Raw genomic sequence first — 20357 nt, forward strand, 5'->3', positions numbered from 1 at the left:
GAACATGGGCCGTTCTTACAGTGTTCTCCCTGTACACCAAATCAGAACCATAGGATATATAATGGGGGCATATAAGCAGACAATGAAGGCTCTTACAAAATGTGATGATTACATTTCTCTAAAACAAGTTATAGGCTACATGTGCACCACCAAATCAGAACAGTAGGTGAAATTAAGAGGGGTAAATAGACCAAATTATTAGGGTGAGGCACATGGGCTACTAACAGCTTACTACACAACATAGTGTTACTTTCTTAGCTACAGTATACATATCTCCCTGGCATATTACATCATTTATGCAGCAGCATACAATACATTTTTGGACTGACCTTGTTGTGCTGTGCTCACTTGAACAGGAAGGTGGCGCGGCGGTCCTTCGTGGGCAAATTTTGTCATCAAAGACTGATATTCTCTGGATTTATGGTGCTTTCAGGACAACTGGGAACTCTGAAAAAAACAAGGTTGAATCATGATGACGTCATTGAGCTTCAGGTCGTAGCTCTAGAAAGAGGCCAGAGTTCCCGACTTACAATTCCGAGTTGGATGACCGTTCAAAACATATTTCCCAGTTGGAGCTCTTTTTCTCCCGGAATTCCCAGTTGTCTTGAACTCACTGAAGTCAAGTTTTCGCAGTTCCGAGTTAACAGTTGTTTTGCGCATGGCACAAATCATGCTTCATTGACAGCATGGCCAATGTTGAATGTTTATCATTTTAACTTGGAACAGAGACACTTAATCCCAAATGTGGGACCACACAGCCACTCCATTGAATAGCAGGCTAGTGAATGCTTTGCAATGCTTGCAGTTAGCCACTCGTTGTTGAATTTGCGATTTCCAACTTGCTGTGTAATGTTTATGTCAAATGGCCAATGAGCACTGACACATTTTATCTATAATTTCTCTTAATTATTTCTCTTCATATGACAAGGATTAAAAGTAGATTGTCGACTTGATTCATGATGACGGCTAGCTAAGATTTTGAAAGTATCAGTCCAATCAAAGCTACTGTAGATATAAAATGACGTCAAATTACGTTATATGTGGCCAATGGCCTTGAGCCTTCTTGGATGGACATTTCTAATATAACTCTATGGCAGCACCTAAGTGGCTTGAATTTTCGAGGTCTACCCTTAGACTTGGTGGTGACGTACTGTCCCCAAGTGACAGAACACTGAGCTAATCATGGCGCAACTAGAGAACTTTACCAACACCTACGCTCTATATTTTCCATAAGCTGCCCCACCACCATAGAAAGCACTGAGCAAGGTTGAAACACCTGCATCTTTGAGCTGCATTACTTAAGAAAGCAAAAAATAGATAATGTTTGTATGCTGCTTTATTAACTATATTATGATATTTTTTTACATTGTTTGCAAAATTATACGTGATATGTATTAATGCCAAAATGACATGCAAAACAGGTAATCCCCCTCAAAAAAATTATTTTTTTTAGCTAAAAATGTGGGGCTGAAAACCGGTGGGGCTCTGCCCTGAATAGAGCCTAACCCTAACCCATACACGGCCATCGCTAGTTACCACAAACACAAAGTCATAAACCCCATTTCTACAATTTATATTTTTAAAATGTGATTTTAAAACTAACCTTAACCACACTGCTAACCTTATGCCTAACCCTAAACCTAAATAATAACTGACTTTGTCAGTTTGACTTTGTGGCTGTAGTAACTAGTGGAAACATTTATACTCACCAATGTTCTCATATATTATTCATATTATTTTAACTGTACCATTTTATCAACAGTCTTATATAAACACCAATTCTATTTGTTAATGATATATATGATTGTATTATATGAAATCATTTTGATAACATTTTGAAATAGGAACCTTGATTTGCGCATGGTGTTCCCTGCGGACAATTTTCAGTTCCTACATAGAAATTACAATAAAGGTAACACATTCTTAGTCAGCGAACAACTTTAAACGTTTGCGATACATTTAATTTGATTGAAATATAACAGTTTGTGACATATTAAAAAAAGTTCAAATCTACAATGCCGTCGTCTATGGAAATGATAGAGTTGTATGACAACGCTCTACTTGGAATCTTGCAGCATGTTGGAAACATCCATAATTTCCTTGAGGTCTACTTCGGTTTTCTGTACCCAAGACAGACTTTTACCGCCTGCTGTCAACCCCCAATGACCGTATGGGCTTCTCTCCAGGGGTGGCCGAGAAGATGGTCCTAAACGTAATGTAGTAAACTACAGTAGCTAGCTAAACATTTTACACGTTTCTGTGTTAGCCATGGAGGCTAGCCTGTTTTCTCCCTATAATTCTGTTCCCCTGTTTAGTTTTAAAGGTAGACTCAGTAAGATTGTCATCAAACAACAGACATCAACCTAATCGGCCAAGACTGCCATCATTGGCACTGCCCCTTGCATTTAAGCTCATATGTCAGTCTTGGCTGTGTTGGTTACTAGTTAGACAAGGAGCCGATATTCTATGATGTAATTTTTTTAATTCGATTTTTGTATTTATTTAACCTTTATTTAACTAAGCAAGTCAGTTAAGAACAAATTATTCTTTACAATGATGGCCTACCCCAGCCAAACCCTAACGAAGCTGCGCAACCCTATGGGACTCCCAATCAAGGCCAGTTGTGATACCGCCTGGAATCGAACTGTAGTGTGACGCCTCTAGCACTGAGATGCAGTGCCTTAGACGGCTGCGCCACTCGGGAGCCCATCTTGCAACATACATCAGCAGTGACCTAATTGGCCAAGACTCTCATCATTGTTACTTCCCCTTGCATTTAAGCTCATATGGAAAATATTGGTAGTCTTAGCTGAGTTGGTTACGAATAGCATGCCTATGCCCAGTACCCTGCCCTGAACATTTGTCACTGTTACTAGCTGACTTCCACCCGGTACTCAACCCTGCACCTTAGAGACTGTGTTGAACAATGTTTACTTTAGTTATGTTAACACAGTTTTACCTACTTCGTGTGTGTGTGTGTATATATATATATATATATATATACACACACACACACATAGAGTACACTATTCTAGTCAAGGCTAATCCTATATAACTACTGCTGTACACCTTTTTTTTCTCCATATACTATTCATACACACCATGTACATACATATGATTTTGGGGATGTTCTTGTATTGTTAGGTATTACTGCACTGTTGGAGCTAGGATCATTAGCATTTCGCTACACCCGCGATAACGTCTGCAAAATATGCATACACAACCAATAAAATGTATTTTATTTTACTATTTGGAATATCGGCCCCTTGTCTATGATGTCATCTTTCAGACTCCACCCTTTAATGTACACAAAAGTGATTAAGGGTTGATTATGTACTTGGCTCATTATTGGCACAGTCCTGTGTTTGAGCATGTGGTGTAGTAGGACGGAGAGAGGCAGCAGAGGGAGCTGCAGCAGAGACACACGGCCTGGGTAGCGCCCCCCATGGTGCAGGAGCTAGAGGTACAGGCCACCAAGCAGCCGGTGGAGCCCAGGGGAGTCAGGACAGAGCCTGCTGCCCAGAGAGAGTTCTGTCTCGGGTTCTGGAGAGCCCAGCACAGCCTCTAGTACGAGGCCTACCTCTTCCAGCCAAGCCTCAGCCTCTAATCCACAGCCCCAGAGCAGCATTCATCACAAGGAGACCTGGCAGCAGCCGGCTCAGACTCTAGAGCAGCCTTTCTTAAAGTATGGGTCGCGGACCTGTTAATGGTGGGTCGCGACGTGTAAATGTATAATTGTTAAATGAATTACTGGAATTGATTTGGCCAAGTGCATCTGTGCTCTCTATTCAATGCGTGCTATGCTCAGCAGCGTTCTCTGCTCAGTTTGGCAGCTGTGTTTATTGAGGGAGATACCCGTGTGCTTCTCAATGTATTTTTCTGCAGTTTTCTTGAAGATCATACAAGCTTATAACGCGGAGCACTCACAATGTGTTTTGTGTGTGGAAGTGCTTAGTAATGCGTCTCGCATAACGAACACATTATTAAAACGACACGTCCTGACCAAACATCCACAGCATGACGGTAAACCCAGGGAGTTCTTTCAGAACAGGGCAGAATGCTTCAGGAAACAGTGCCTCGACAGTGGAAAAGTCAGCTAGCAAGGCATTGTCATTTTATAACAGGTGATGATGATAAGCAGAAATAAGGGAGTACTAACTGACTCTCATAGTATATGTGAGTTTCTCTTTCATACAATCCCCTGTCCTTGTACACAGCTAATAGCCAACATTTGCCAAAGCAAGCTAGCTACTGATAGTGCAACCCTAGTAACAGTACAGATGAAGATGAACAATCAGGCCTACTGTACAGCTTACTGTATAAATTATTGTTGAAAACCGCAACAGTTCCAACCTAGACAGATACAGTGCCTTGCAAAAGTATTCGGCCCCCTTGAACTTTGCGATCTTTTGCCACATCTCAGGCTTCAAACATAAAGATATAAAACTGTATTTTTTTGTGAAGAATCAACAACAAGTGGGACACAATCAGGAAGTGGAACGACATTTATTGGATATTTCAAACTTTTTTAACAAATCAAAAACTGAAAAATTGGGCGTGCAAAATTATTCATTTGTTTTAGGTATAAGGGCAATGAAATGTACCGATATTTATGTAAAGTTGCATATTTTCCTAAGCTTGGGTCCCAGGAAAACACAGAATTTCTCATTTGAGTCCCAGGCTGAACATGTTTAAGATCCCCTGCTCTAGAGCATCTGCTCCTACTGAGTTACAGTAGTATTGTACTGCCTGTCTTGGTCATAGCAATAGGACTGGTTCTTTCTTAGTGCTTCTTCAATGTTTTAGGAAAGGGTCCACAAAGTAATAGGTGGTAGGTGGTGTTCTACATGGGACACTTGCTTTATATATTTGCACAATTACCCTACAAAATAGGCGTTGGCAGTTTTGAATTTGGTAGAATCTCCCTGTTGGGATGGACTCGATCCCAAACCTTTGTATTGAGTAGGCCTATTCATTTGTGTGTTTGTCTGTCTATCAGTGGTCAGGTGGTGCACCAGGCCAGTCCAGGCAGTTGCAACGAGGCGGTGAGGGACACCTACAGCTGGTCTCAGGACTACACTTACGTTAAGGTCCGCGTCAACATCCCCAAGACCGTTGTCAAGGGCAGACAGGTAACCATGGCGACCACATAGTTCCTCTTTCTACATATTTCCTTTTTTAAATCTTTATATTATAACCTTCATACATGTCTGTGTGAATTATTTGTGTTAACTTCTCTGGGATATGTGGGATGGTAACAGCCAGTGAAATTGCAGGGCGCCAAATTCAAAACAACAGAAATCCCATAATTAAAATTAAACATAAAAATATTTTACACCATTTTAAAGATAAATTTGTTGTAAATCCAGCCACAGTGTCCAATTTCAAAAAGGCTTTACGACGAAAGCACACCAAACGATTATGTTAGGACAGCACCTAGTCACAGAAAAACACAGCCATTTTTCCAGCCAAAGAGAGGAGTCACAAAAAGCAGAAAAAAATATATAATTAATCACTAACCTTTGTTGATCTTCATCAGATGACACTCATAGGACCTCATGTTACACAATACATGTATGTTTTGTTCGATGAAGTTCATATTTATATCCAAAAATCACAGTTTACATTGTTATGTTCAGTGGTTCCAAAACATCCGGTGATTTTGCAGAGAGCCACATCAATTTACAGAAATACTCATAATAAACAATTGCTAAAAGATACAAGTGTTATGCATGGAATTTTAGATCCACTTCTCCTTAATCCAACCGCTGTGTCAGATTTTTTTTAAACTTTACGGAAAAAGCATGCCATGCAATAATCTGAGTACAGCGCTCAGACACAAAAACAAGCCATACAGATATCCGCCATGTTGTGGAGTCAACAGAAGTCAGAAATAGCATTATAAATATTCACTTACCTTTGATGATCTTCATCAGAATGCACTCCCAGGAAACCCAGTTCCACAATAAATGTTTGTTTTGCTCGATAAAGTCCATCATTTATGTCCAAATACCTCCTTTTTGTTAGAGCGTTTAGCCCAGTAATCCAAATTCATGAGGTGCGATCACTAGGTCCAGATGAAAAGTCTAACAGTTCCGTTACAGTCCGTAGAAACATGTAAAACGATGTATAGAATCAATCTTTAGGATGTTTTTAACATAATCTTCAATAATGTTCCAACCGGAGAATTCCTTTGTCTTCAGAAATGCAATGCAACGCAGGTCGCTCTCACGTGTGCGTGCGTGATCAGCTCATGCCACTCTGGCAGATCCCTTACTCAAACAGCTCTCATTCGCCCCCACTTCACAGTAAAAGCCTCAAACAAGGTTCTAAAGACTGTTAATGACCCCATAGACACTGTATATTCGATAAGCAATGACTTGAAAAACTACAAACCTCAGATTTCCCATTTCCTGGTTGGATTTTTTCTCAGGTTTTTGCCTGCCAAATGAGTTCTGTTATACTCACAGACATCATTCAAACAGTTTTAGAAACGTCAGAGTGTTTTCTATCCAAATAGAAATACTAATTATATGTATATTCTAGCTTTTATGTCTGAGTAGCAGGCAGTTTACTCTGGGCACCTTTTTATCCAAGCTACTCAATACTGCCCCCCCAGTCCCAAAGAAGTTAATGTGATGAACTTCATGTGTCCAGTCTATGTTATTCCTGAGTTAAACATGTCTCCAGGGGTTGAAACATATATGCGAAGTATTAATGCTGTAACTTTACATATTTGCTAAAATGCCCTACAAAATACATTTTGAGAATTTAGAATTTGGTAGAATCTCCCTATAGGCACGGAATTGACCCCAACAGGGCTCTACAGTGCGACCATTATACTCACATATGCAACCAAATATTTTGCTGTGCAACCTGGAATTTTAATTTAGGAGCACCAGTGCACCTAGAAAAATGAAGGATTCTAGCTTTGATATCTCAAATATTTTTCATTGTGCAACTACATTTCTTTGTGTGCGTCAACATTTGTCAATTTAGGTGCACACGTGCTTCTTGTAAAAAAGGTCAGTGTAGAGTTCTGCACAACCCTGTTTATATTGAGTAGGTCGATTAATTTGTGTGTGTGGGTGGTTCTGTCCAGGTGTGTGTGAACATGCAGCCAGGCAGTGTGTGTTTGAAGGAGGGAACAGGAGAGAAGGTACTGATGGAAGGAGAACAAACACACAAGATCAACACTGAGAACTCACTATGGAACCTGGACACTGTGTGGTGGTGAGTACACGAATGGGCATTTGAATTATTTCACTATTCAAATAATATTATGACATTTTTAGGATATCCGCATAGTAGTAATTCTAAAAATAATAATTGTCATTGACTCAAATGCCGAAGGGCAGTACAACAGCGCAGTGTTCTAGTACTCGAGTCCAGGAACTGGACTTGACTCGGGACTCAAATCACAATTTTTGTGACTAGACCAGTGGTGACTCTGTTGTCAGGAAATCTCTTTTGCATAACTCTACATACTAGCTGCAACAGCAGATGTTAAAGCTGCAATATGTAACTTTTTGGGCGACCTGCCCAAATTCACATAGAGTTGCTTTTAATGAGAATGACAGATCTATAAGTCTATAAGTCTAGAAGTGGTAGATCTATTCAATGTGTGCTATTTCTATGCTTCCCATTATTAAGTTTTGTTTTTGTGTCTTACTTTCGGTTATGTACACCAGCTTCAAACAGCAAAAAAATATAATATATGATTCTCTACACTATACTTGCTTGTTTGGTCACATAAACTGAAATTAGGCGAACTATACGAGTTTTAGCAACCAGGAAATGGCGGGGCAATTTCGACATATTGCACCTTTTTTAAATAGCTCTATTATCTATTTAGCCTTATACAAATGTGCACTACCAAGGGACTTATGACTTGACTCGTGACTTGAGTATAAAGGACTTGGGACTCCACTCAGATTCGAGGTTTATTGACTTGACTAGATCACTGCAACAGTGGACATGCAGCAACAGTGAACGAGAAGTCTGATGTTTGCCATAATAGAACTAATACAAAAACAAATTCTGTTGAATGTTTAGCATTGATCTGTGTTTTTGTCCTCTGTTAGGTGTGCGCCTGTAATCGCTATATGAATAGGGGAAAATAGCATACTGTTGTCAGGGCTGGAGGGAGGGCTAAATGCCCAGCAGTAGCTCAACACACCGTCATAAAAGCGACATTCAAAAGTGTATTTTTATTAAAATTAAGATTTTAAAATATCATGGTATATCCTTGTATGTAACAATGTCACAAGGATAATTTAATTAAGACGAAGCTTTTTAATTGATGATAAAGGCCTAAAACAAATATATTCTAAATTGAACGCTGACACAAGACCGTTCAGGTGTTCAAATAACCGTGCCCATCCCTAACACGCACATGCACTGATAGTCAGACACACACACACACAAATATGTATAGACTCCAACACACCCGCTGACTCTCCCTCTCTCTCTGTCTGTAGTTGTCTCTCAGTAAGAGTGGTGTGGTGGAGTGCAGTGCAGGAGGGAGAGAAGGAGATTGATGTGAACCAGATCAACAGGGAGCGCTCGATGTCCACTGTGGATGAGGAGGAGCACGCCGTGCTGGACGCACTCACCAATGACTACCGCCAGAAACTACAGGGCAAGCCCCAGAGCCACGAGATGGTGAGAGCACACACACACATTCACACGAGCGGGCACACATACGGACGCACGTACATACACACAAGTCTCATATTCTTGAAAAGGGTATAGGGGCACATGTGTATAGAACAGTGTTTCCTCTGGAAAAATGTGTAGCAGTGGGGGGTTGAAGGGTCCCATCCAGATAATTTTTTATCTAGAGAAGCTCAGTTCTGGTGACATTTAAAAAAAAAAAAACATTCTACTCCAAAATGAATGAAAATAAAATGATGCTGACACCATAGAAAATATAATTCCCACATCCAGAAATAAGCCCCATAACATATTGGAAAAAATTGTTAAAATGATTTGAACATAACTGATATCACCTGTAGCCCAACTGATGCAGTATAGTGGCTATAAATAAATATGCTGAAGCATGGTGCTGGTTATCTGCATTTACCCTATTGGGCTAATCATTAGCTAGATCCCAAATGTAATCTTTTAACTAGTTAGCATCGTGTTGATGAATTTTATGGCCCAAAAAAGTTGCATAAACACAGTGAATATAATATAGGCTTACCTGTTAGGTTAACTTGGTGTAACCCACCACCCGGGGTAACACGCTCCTTGCCTGTACTTCTCACAGAAACCTCTTAATGTTAAGAGGTTAAGCATTTTTCACCCAACACTTCCCCTGGTTGCCAGTACTCTTGCTCATCTAAAAATGTAATCTGTCTCATCACAATTTAAGATTTTTAGGTAGGGTGACAGTTTAACCCAAGTTACCATACTATTGACACATTACATTTAGCCCACTCTCCCATACACACTCACAGGGAATTGCAGAACATGCTTAACCATGACGCTGCTAAAAACTCTGGGTTTAAAATGGTGCAGTTTTGATATTTTTTTTTGAGAAATGGATCAAGTAGGAATGGAAAGCTGCGAACCCCCTCTTTTTAACGAAGACCATTAAAACAGCTGTTTTCCCCACGATTGCAAGAATTGGTGAGCATTGCCTGCTTGTCAAAATGCAGGTTTCCCTCCCTATGGCACTCGTAAGAGTAGTTAGAGGAATATGTATCTTGCATTGAAAACACAACAACAAGCATTATTAGGTAAAGATACTAAACAATAATACAAACGCAACATGCAACCATTTCAAAGATTTTACAGAGTTACAGTTAATATAAGGAAATCATTCAATTGAAATAAATAAATTAGGCTTTAATCTATGTTGGTCACAGAATTATTTTTTTTAAAAGTAGGGGCGCGGATCAGAAAACCAGTCAGTATCTGGAGTGACCACCATTTGCCTCATGCAGCGCGACACATCTCCTTCACATAGAATTTATCTGGCTGTTGATTGTGGCCTGTAGAATGTTGACCCACTCCTCTTCAATGGCTGTGCAAAGTTGCTGGATATTGGCTGGAACTGGAACACGCTGTCGTACATGTCAATCCAGAGCATCCCGAACATGCTCAATCGGTGACATGTCTGGTGAGTATGCAGGCCACGGAAGAACTGGGACATTTTCAGCCTCTAGGAATTTGTACAGATCCTTCCGACATGGGGCTGTGCATTTATCATGCTGAAACATGAGGTGATGGCGGCGGATGAATGGCACGACAATGGGCCTCAGGATCTCGTCACGGTATCTCTGTGCATTCAAATTGCCAGTGATAAAATGCAATTGTGTCTGTTGTCTGTAGCTTATGCCTGCCCATACCATAACCTCACCACCACCATGGGGCACTCTGTTCACAACGTTGACATCAGCAAAATGCTCGCCCGCAAGATGCCATACACGTGGTCTGCGTTTGTGAAGCCGGTTGGACATACTGCCAAATTCTCTGAAATGATATTGGAGGTGGCTTATGGTAGATAAATGAACATAACAATTATCTGGCAACAGCTCTGGTGGACATTTCTGCAGTCAGCATGCAGTCAGCACACCCCCTCAAAACTTGAGACATCTGTTGCATTGTGTTGTGACAAAACTGCACATTTTAGAGTGGCCTTTTATTGTCCCCAGCACAAGGTCCACCTGTGTAATTATCATGTGGTTTAATTAGCTACTTGATATGCCACACCTGTCAGGTGGAAGGATTATCTTGGCACATGAGATATGCTAACTAACAGGGATGTAAACAAATGTGTGCACAACATTTGAGATAAATAAGCTTTTTGTGTGTATGAACAAATTCAGGGAGCTTTTATTTTAGCTCGTGAAACATGGGACCAACACTTGTTGCATTTATATTTTTTTCAGTGTAGATAAATCAGACAACCCCATAGTATAATAGTTTTTCTATTCATTACTTGTTTTCTTTTCAGAGGGAAAGTAAATGTGGACTGTTTTAGCAATATCAAAGTGCACCTCAAAATACATATTTTTTTAATGTTTCATGTTTTTGGGGCACCACAGTTAAATGAGTGCAGCAGAAACACTGGTATAGGGCATGGGCTGGAGGTGAAGGATTGTGGTGCTGAACTATGTTGAGCCCAAGAGTGTTATTGTTAGACAAAATGCAAGACCAATTGTGCAGTTTTGTATTTGGATTGTATACACGAATGTATGTGCCCATTCCATTCTTACAATGCACTCTATCTATTTTTCTCTCCTACCCATCTCTCTCTCTCTCTCTCTCTCTCTCTCTCTCTCTCTCTGTGTAAAAGGTATATGATATGCTGAGGGCGCTCCCTTTAAAGGACAACAGTTTGATCCCTCCTTGTTCGACATCCCCACCAGCGCCGTACAGATGTGAACACACACACACACACACACACACACACAATGTTGGGAATTGGGTTTGAGACTGAGCAGAATTGGCTATTTATTCGGTGGAAACAGCCTGGTATTTTAAGACCATTTTCCTTCTTTTTTTGCTAACTTTGAATAGAAGGGAGAGAAACCCTGTGGAAGCTTTGTTACTATGTTCTGACTTATGTGAAATACCTGAGTCCTGTTCATTAGGTACCAAGCGTAAGAACAGACTGAAACTGGGAGGTTTCACCTGGTCTCCCTGAACACTCATTTTAATTTTCTGTTGTGGGCCCTAATGAACACAACCCTGAACGTACCTGTTTATGTATCTGTCTGCCTGCTGAACAGACCTGGAAGATAGCTATACAGTCACAGAACTAGGATCAGAGTGCTTTCCCAAATCCTAACCTTCATCATTGAGGTGAAGGATGCAAAACTGGCCTTAGATCAGTGTCTACGGGTAACTTCCAGGTCCAGATATGTCTGTGTTGTTTTACATGTAGATGACTTTTATTAGTGGGCTTAATAACTGCTGTTTCCTTTTACTGAGGTGTCTATTTTTGTGTGCCTGACTGAAATAAATTAAATGAAGTAAATATGCACTGTGGTGTTCTCTCTATGTGTGTAGGCTGTGTGCGTCACAGGAGGTTGGTGGCACCTTAATTGGGGAGGACTGGCTCGTGGTAATGGCTGGAGCGGAATAAGTAGAAGGGTATGAAACACATGATTTCCATGTGTTTGATGTCCTTCCATTTGCTCCGTTCCAGATATTATTACGAGCCGTCCTCCCCTCGGCAGCCTCCACTGGTGTTTGTGTGAGGTTGAGCGGCACTAAAACCTATGCGGGTTTTTAGATCTACAGGAGCACCAGGCTGGCAGTCGACTTGAGATTAAGCAGTAGTGCCACAGGAGGGCGCTATCCCAAGATTTCTGATTCTCAGTGCAGTATAATATTCCTTATTGTCTTGATAATGGCTGTATCAGATGAATAGGTCGATAAGGATGAATATCAAAACCGATATAGCTAGAGCTAGTAAGATGCTTACAGACAGAAATCCTAGACACTTGCAGACAGGTCTTTGAAGTTCAAAAGGATTCTCTTTCTTTTTCAGATCTGAAGTGTAGATGCTTTGTTCCTAAGAATACTGTTAGTGATGACAGTGCAGAGGAACAAGCCAGGAATAGAGACCGTAGACAGTAGTTGCCTATGACTATGCAGATCTCTTCCTTCCCGGGTCAGTTACACTGGTACTTGATTTCACCCAGTTCTCCCAGGTGGACTGAAATAGGGCAACTTTTTTTATTTAGGTGAAAGTATTCATACTTCAGAGCCAATTCTATAAGAGGGGACCGTTTTTTTCAGGAGAAAATTTGGGGTACAGCGTTGAGCACAGGTTCACTTCAAGCTCTGATGCCATGGACCAGACCTTGCTTTGAATTGGAGATGTAGGTGGTGTTGATCATCCTGAAAATACCATAATCCAAGCAGGCCTAATGCAACCACTAAAATGGACTTTTGTTTGCATATTTTATTTGTACAAATACCAGTTTAGGGATCTTTGCAGTCTATCAGTTTGACACACTAAAACATAATCCATTTTATTTTGGTAGGCTAGATCAACAACAAAAAAGAGAGACGTAAATAAATTGTATAGCCTGTAGGCTGGCTATACCTGTTCCAGCAGCTACACATGATGGTGATAATGATGATGGTTCCATGATGCTGATGCTACCAAAGCCTGTTATGTCAGTCTATAGAATCTCTGATGCCGTGGCTTCAGTTGTTATCGAGCAATGCCCCCTGGTGGTATGAAAAATGTGTTGTATTTACAGCGCGCTCGATGGTGTAGAAACTGCGTGAAAGGCGATTGAACGACACACTTTGGGAGAGCGAGAGAGTACCACCACTGCCTCTCCTCCACTCGAATAGCCTACATCTCCTCTCGAATACATATCTGTAGTAGATTATAGTGCGCTCTGGACAGAAAACGCATTACACCGCGGTATTTTTTTTTTACATAGAATAACTGGGCAAGTCAACGGATACATCCTATTTCAATTCACTTGAGGACCGGACTATTTAGGACGCTCGACCCCCGAGAATAAACGGACGATGGCGGTTACTACCTGTACACGTTTTACGGACGATTTCCAACTATATGAAGAACTCGGAAAGTATGGCTTTGCTGTATTATTGCTTTACGTTATGGCACAGATGCGGTAACAACAGCCTTCTGTATCGTCCTTACCCTGTTATTATTTTATAGTTTATTTGCGTCGTTGCATATCTGCAGTTGTGTGTGGGTAGTACGAGCGGCGGAATGGGTGTCAGAACTAATCTCTGCTGATGATCTGTCACGTTCGGCGCTACTCAGCCCTCTCAACAAGACGTATGCTGTCGCTCTGCTTTGAGGTGTAGCCCCGAGACGACCCGATTTAAACGTATAGATAAAATGTAGACTACATTTGATCCGTTTGCTGCATGTTCTGTACCGGAAGCAGCAGTGATGGGGACTGGGGACACGCTGTAGCGATCTAGAGAGTGACAATTTGAGCTGTCAAAGAGCAGAGCGGGATGTGCTGTTTTGTAATTGGGGTCTTTAGAGCAATGGAAGACTGCTGAGGGGAGGACGGCTCATAATAATGGCTGGAACGGAGTGCATGGCATCAAACAAATGGAAACGTGTTCAAAGTATATGTTGCCAATCCACCGACTCCGCTCCAGCCTTTAACATGAGCCTGTCCTCCCCAATTAAGGTGCCACCAAGCTCCTGTGCTTGAGAGAGAGAGAAAAATTGGACAGTGAGTTTATGTGCCACAGCAAGATAGGTGTGTCAGGCTGTGTGTGGGTGGGACTGGGTAGGGGGTGGTATTCTCCTCATTCTCAAACAGGAGGAGAAACATATTTTCTAGATCAGGATGCATCTTTATGCAAACACAACTGCAGAGATTAAGAACCAAACGTTTGCTGTATGTATTAACATAAGTTTAGCCTACCACTATGAGTTCTACTGAAAGATCTTGACCTTTAGGGGACCGCATGTAGTACACTTGTACATGTAACTGCAGGGTCGCTGGTGTGTGTATGTGTGTGTTCTGGCCTGTGTTATAAGCCAGAGACAATAACCATGCTGTGGTAGCAGCAGCTGCCCAGTAGATAACAGGACCTTCACTACACCACAGTTCATGTAAGGATGGCAGTTTGTCCCTTTTTGGTGTGTGAGTGTGTGTGTACGTGCAAGCATGTGTGGGGTGTGTAATATACGTTTTTGTGTGTGCATGTGTGTCTCTCAGGTCATTCTCTGTCTTTCTTTGCTGCCGTAAGCCTACTGTTTCTGACTCAGAGTATTCCCTGTGTATACCCTTACACACTCACCTGTCATTGCATCTACGAGTGTGTGTGTGTGAGAGACGTGGGGTCAAGTGTATGCCTGAGAGTGTGTGAGACACAGTGGACGGGTAAGGGTGTGTGTGTATTGTGTAACGTCTATATATTGCTCAGAGAAACGACAGAGACAGTTACTGCTGTTTTTCCCTGCTGAGTTAGTTATGCAAGCACTCCCCAAAATACCAGCACTGCTACAGTACACACATGCACACCGTGTCTCGCTCTCTCACGGACACGTGCATACATGGACACACAGAGAGATATCCTTGAAAGACAGTTTTGTTGTTTTCTCTTGAGTCGTCTCATTTGTATATATCCTAAGAAGGATGTGCTGCTGTGCTGTGTGTCACACTCTAATGACTCCATACAGGAGAAATGTCTTCACTCATGACTGGCAGATGTGAAATGACAGGATACTAGGTGAAAGCAGTAGAGGGGTAGTGGACAAGGATATGCCTTCAACCTGTCCAGTTCTTTCAGATCAGTGGGAATGAAGGAAAGGAAACAAGGAGACAGTAGAGGAATTGACTCTCGAATATTGAGATGCTGCCAGTGCTATATGATATCTAACACCTGTTTTTACCTGCCTTTGTTTCCCAGGGGAGCGTTTTCAGTGGTGCGCCGCTGTGTCAAACTGTGCACTGGCCAGGAGTACGCTGCCAAAATCATCAATACCAAAAAGCTCTCAGCCAGAGGTGAGACACATACACCATCCCACACACAAAAACTGAGTGCCAACTGTAGAATATCTGCACAGTGGGTAAACTGTGTTAAATTAGACACTCTAACGTTTGCTTAGTCCCCATCTCTATGCTGTGTGTGTGTGTGTGTGTGTGATAGAGCGAGAGAAGGAGGGATGGAGAGAAAGAGAGAAAATGGGTACGTCTGCTCATCAGTGGCTGAAGCTAACAGGAGAAAGCAGAGGCGTTTGGCTGATTGTTCCTCCTCCTCACACTGCCTCTAAGTGTATATGTGCGTGCATGCGTGTGTGTGTCTGTGTGTGTATGTGCTACTGCTGTCCCAGATCTGCAAGCTTACATTAGCATATTTTAGCTGATGCTTGGTTCTAAAGAGTGAGACAGTAATTTATGCTCCTCTTGAGAGAGAGCACATGAGAGAGTGCACATGATAGAGAGAGAGAGAGAGCAAATGATAGAGAGAGAGCAAATGATAGAGAGAGATAGCGAGAGAGGAGAACCGTTTCTACTGCCAACAGATATGGCATGATAACCACCGAAGCGCTTCATTTAGAGACAAAGGCTGCATCTCAATAGTCTACAGTTGCTACCTTCCGTCATCTCCTCCTCCATTTACGCTGATCTGAAAGAGCTGAACATCTTAAAGAGCTGGCCCTCCATATTCTATTCTTAGAGCAGACGATGGAAAGAACAGGAAGAGAAGAGGCAAGGAGAGGACACAAGGAAATGAGGACACACACACATGACAGCATGCCCCCCCAGCCTGAGGGATCTAGTTCCTCATCTCTGATTTGGTCTGTTTTGTCACGAAACCAAAACTGCTCGCTCCATGTCCTCATAGAGAGGGTTCAGGCTGTGTGTGTGTGTGATGTGTGTGTGTGTATGTGCGTGCATGCCTGCGTGCGTGTTTGTGTGTGCAGTTCCTGTACTAGTTGCTCAGCACTGACTACTGCATTATCTATGGTGACAGCTTCCTGTCTGGACAGGAACAGGAAGTCTCAGAGGCCAGTCTCAGGATGTAAATAATACGTATAATAGGATATAAATAATAAACAATTAACAGTTTCCTCGAGAAACCTGTAAGATACGCACACACACACCTCACATGAGAATACTGAACAACACCAAGGATGCTTTTCAAGTCAACAGTCTAAATTCCCCTTGTCTCCTCTCCCTCTGAGCTGACGTGAGAGAACAGGACAGCTGAATTTGCTTTCACATCAGTGCAGAATACAAATGGAGGAGGGGAGGCAAGAAGAGGAGGATATCTTAAACTATTTAGATACACCTGGTTGTCAGCTGTTGCTAGCCAATAGTAGATATCTAATGAAGAGAGAGAGCGAGCCTGGGGTGTATTCAGTGATGCAGATAGAAGTGTAATAAATAGAGCCGATGACATTCTCTAATCTTCATGTCAAACTATATACAGTTGAAGTCGGAAGTTTACATACACTTAGGTTGGAGTCATTAAAACTCGTTTTTTAACCACTCCACAAATTTCTTGTAAACAAAATATAGTTTTGGCAAGTCGGTTTGGACATCTACTTTGTGCATGACACAAGTAATTTTTCCAACAATTGTTTACAGATTATTTCACTTATAATTGACTGTATCACAATTCCAGTGGGTCAGCTTCATGAGGTAGTCATCTGGAATGCATTTCAATTAACATGTGTACCTTGTTAAAAGTTCATTTGTGGAATTTCTTTCCTTCCTAATGCATTTGAGCCAATCGGTTGTGTTGTGACAAGGTAGGGGTGGTATACAGGAGATAGCCCTATTTGGTAAAAGACAAAGTCCATATTATGGCAAGAACAGCTCAAATAAGCATGACAGTCCATTATTACTTTAAGACATGAACTATGAAAGTTTATTTTAAGAGCAGTCGCAAAAACCATCAAGCGCTATGATGAAACTGGATTTCATGAGGACCGCCACAGGAAAGGAAGACCCAGAGTTACCTCTTCTGCAGAGGATAAGTTCATTAGAGTTACCAGCTTCAGAAATTGCAGCCCAAATAAATGCTTTGCGGAGTTCAAGTAACAGACACATCTCAACATCAACTGTTTAGAGGAGACTGTGTGAATCAGGCCTTGAATTTCTCTAAAGAAACCATTACTAAATGACACCAATAAGAAGAAGAGACTTGTTTGAGGCCAAAAACCAGGAGCAATAGACATTAGATTGGTGGAAATCTGTCCTTTGGTCTGATGAGTCCAAATTTGAGATTTTTGGTTCCAACCGCTGTATCTTTGTGAGACCCAGAGTAGGTGAACGGATGATCTCCGCATGTGTGGTTTCCACCGTGAAGCATGGAGGTGTGATGGTGTGAGTGGTGCTTTGCACACGCACGCACACACACACACCGGAGGGGGATGTCCTCATTAGGGGGAAACCCTCAGCTCTGCAGGAATCTCTCTGGCAGGGTTACAATTCAAGGCATACTTAACCAGCATTGCTACCACAGAATTCTGCTGTGATATGCCATCCCATCTGGTTTGCGCTTACTGGGACTATCATTTGTTTTTCAACAGGTCAATGACCCAAAACACACCTCCAGGCTGTGTAAGGGCTATTTGACCAATAAGGAGAGTGATGGAGTGCTGCATCAGATGAGTGGCCTCCACAATCACCCGACCTCAACCCAATTGAGATGTTTTTTGATGGACCGCAGAGTGAGGGAAAAGCAGCCAACAAGTGCTCAGCATATGTGGTAACTCCTTCAAGACTGTTGGAAAAGCTTTCCTCACAAAGCTGGTTGAAAAGCTGCCATCAAGGCAACGGGTGATTACTTTGAAGAATCTAAAATCGAAAAATATATTTTTATTTGTTTAACACTTTTTTGGTTATAACATCATTCCATATGTGTTATTTCATAGTGTTGATGTCTTCACTATTTTTCTACCATGTAGAAAATAGTACAAATAAAGAAAAACCCAAACTTTTGACCGGTACTGTGTGTACATATTATGTTCTATATAACACATTTCTTTCTAAACTTTCCGTAACATCGCACCCTATTGAACAAACCCCTGGCATAACTGGGCTGAGCTGAACTGGCTGTTATACAGTATATAAGGCTGGGTTGTACTATATTGTAAAACGCTATAGTACCCGTTACTAAGTTCCTAGTGGAAGTCCCGGAAAGTGTTACCTGACACAACACACTGGCACCCACCATGTACAACAGTGTTCTACTTTTAATAGGTCAGATACTGCAGAGCTCTGTGCTGCAGCTGGAACCTGGAGGAGGACACCTTGGACTACAGGGAAAAACAGGCTAGAAGCTGTGTTTTTCAACCTTTTTATGCAAAACATGTTTTACTTCAAATTAGTCGAAGTGCTAGGTGCTGATCTAATGGTAGTGCTTCGCCCCTGGACCACACATGCTCCTGGAGGCATGTGTTCAAACCCAGTCTGCGCAACTTTCCATTCTATCTCCCTCTCCTTTATCTCCTGATCTCTGACACAACCTAATATCTAAGATATGTATGGATTATTTACATACAAAGGCCAACACTTCCCTCTGGGGAAAAAATAGGTTGTGTGTGTGTCAACAGATTCTTCTTTATTTCAACTGAAATATCTCTCTATTGCTTTCTATTCTGTATCTCTCCTCTTGTCTTCTTGGTTCCACTCCTTCCCCTCTCCCTCCATCCCTTATTATGGGGAGTTAATATGGGCAAATGCAACCCTCAGGGTATATACAACACTGTATGTGGGCAGGAGTGTGTGCGTGTGCGTGCCCATACTTATATTGATGGAGACGTCATATTTTTCAATCTTGCTCGCATCCTGTTGGATACACTTACAGCAAACATTTGATATCCTTCTCTTGAGATAATATCAAAGATAATATTGCATCATATGATTGTACCAAGATTATATCTCCATCTTCTCTCCTCAGATCACCAGAAGCTGGAGCGAGAAGCCAGGATCTGCAGATTGCTCAAACACTCCAATATCGGTCAGTACTTGTAACTCTCTCCCTGTTGCTGGTTCTGCTGCAGCACAGGAATAGAATAGAGCTTTCTGCTGACGTTCTCAACCCATCTCTCTTCTCCCCCCTCTCTCTCCTTCCTCTCTCTCTCACTCGGTTCTCCCTACCCACCCACCCTTTCTCTCTCTCTCTCTCTCTCTCTCTCCCTCTAGTTCGTCTCCATGACAGTATATCAGAGGAGGGCTTCCACTACCTTCTGTTTGACCTGTGAGTGGCAGCGCTCACATCCCTCTCTATATATTTTATCGCTCCCTCCTCCCATTCTCTTTCCTTTCCCTTCCATTCCATTTTCCTTCTCGCCTTCCTTCTTATCTCCCTCTCCTCTCATACTCCCCCTCTCCTCTTCCTTCTTCATTGCTTCTTCTCACTCCTCTTTTTCGGTCCTTCTCTCCCCGTTTCCAAGGAGATTTCCCCCAATTGCATAACCATCCCCCCTTTGCACACACTCAGTTCCATCTTTAGCCTTCCACACATGCACACAAACACACACTCACTCACACACATATACTGCCCCGCAGTGGAGCCTGTCTCCATGGCAACCCTGCCAGAGAGATTCCTGCAGAGCTGAGGGTTTCCCCCTAATGAGGACATCCCCCTCCGGTGTGTGTGTGCGTGTGCATGCATATTTGGTTGTGTGTGCTTGCATGTGTACGTGCGTGCATTTGTGTGTGTGTGTGTCCTTACAAAAAAACATGTAAAAGAATCACCTGAAAAAACACGTGGTTTTTGGACACATGTATGAATAAATCATGTGAAAAGTGTTTTTCATTAACTTGTGAAGTTTCACAAGTTTCACGTGCTTCTTCACCTGCATTGCTTGCTGTTTGGGGTTTTAGGCTGGGTTTCTGTACAGCACTTTGAGATATCAGCTGATGTAC

The 20357-nt window shown here is 41.9% G+C and overlaps 1 protein-coding gene and 1 pseudogene across 7 annotated transcripts in view; both read left to right on the forward strand.

The window, feature by feature from the left end:
• Positions 1-1875: 1875 nt before the first annotated feature.
• Positions 1876-11995, forward strand: LOC110509305 (annotated as a pseudogene).
• A 1249-nt stretch (positions 11996-13244) lies between these two features.
• The window catches only part of LOC110509551 (calcium/calmodulin-dependent protein kinase type II subunit beta), a 62796-nt gene continuing 55683 nt past the window's right edge, over positions 13245-20357 (forward strand). For 3 of the 7 annotated variants that reach the window (XM_036967691.1, XM_036967689.1, XM_036967692.1), the window contains exons 1-4: positions 13245-13568; positions 15382-15476; positions 19387-19446; positions 19632-19686. In XM_036967691.1, coding sequence (XP_036823586.1) covers positions 13507-13568; positions 15382-15476; positions 19387-19446; positions 19632-19686 — 272 coding nt within the window. In that variant the 5' untranslated portion in view covers positions 13245-13506. The remainder of the gene's footprint in view (positions 13569-15381; positions 15477-19386; positions 19447-19631; positions 19687-20357) is intronic. The other 4 variants (XM_036967688.1, XM_036967687.1, XM_036967690.1 and 1 more) reach the window with 2 other exon arrangements.

The sequence above is a fragment of the Oncorhynchus mykiss genome, chromosome Y (assembly GCF_013265735.2).
Source record: "Oncorhynchus mykiss isolate Arlee chromosome Y, USDA_OmykA_1.1, whole genome shotgun sequence".
Lineage (NCBI taxonomy): Eukaryota > Metazoa > Chordata > Actinopteri > Salmoniformes > Salmonidae > Oncorhynchus > Oncorhynchus mykiss.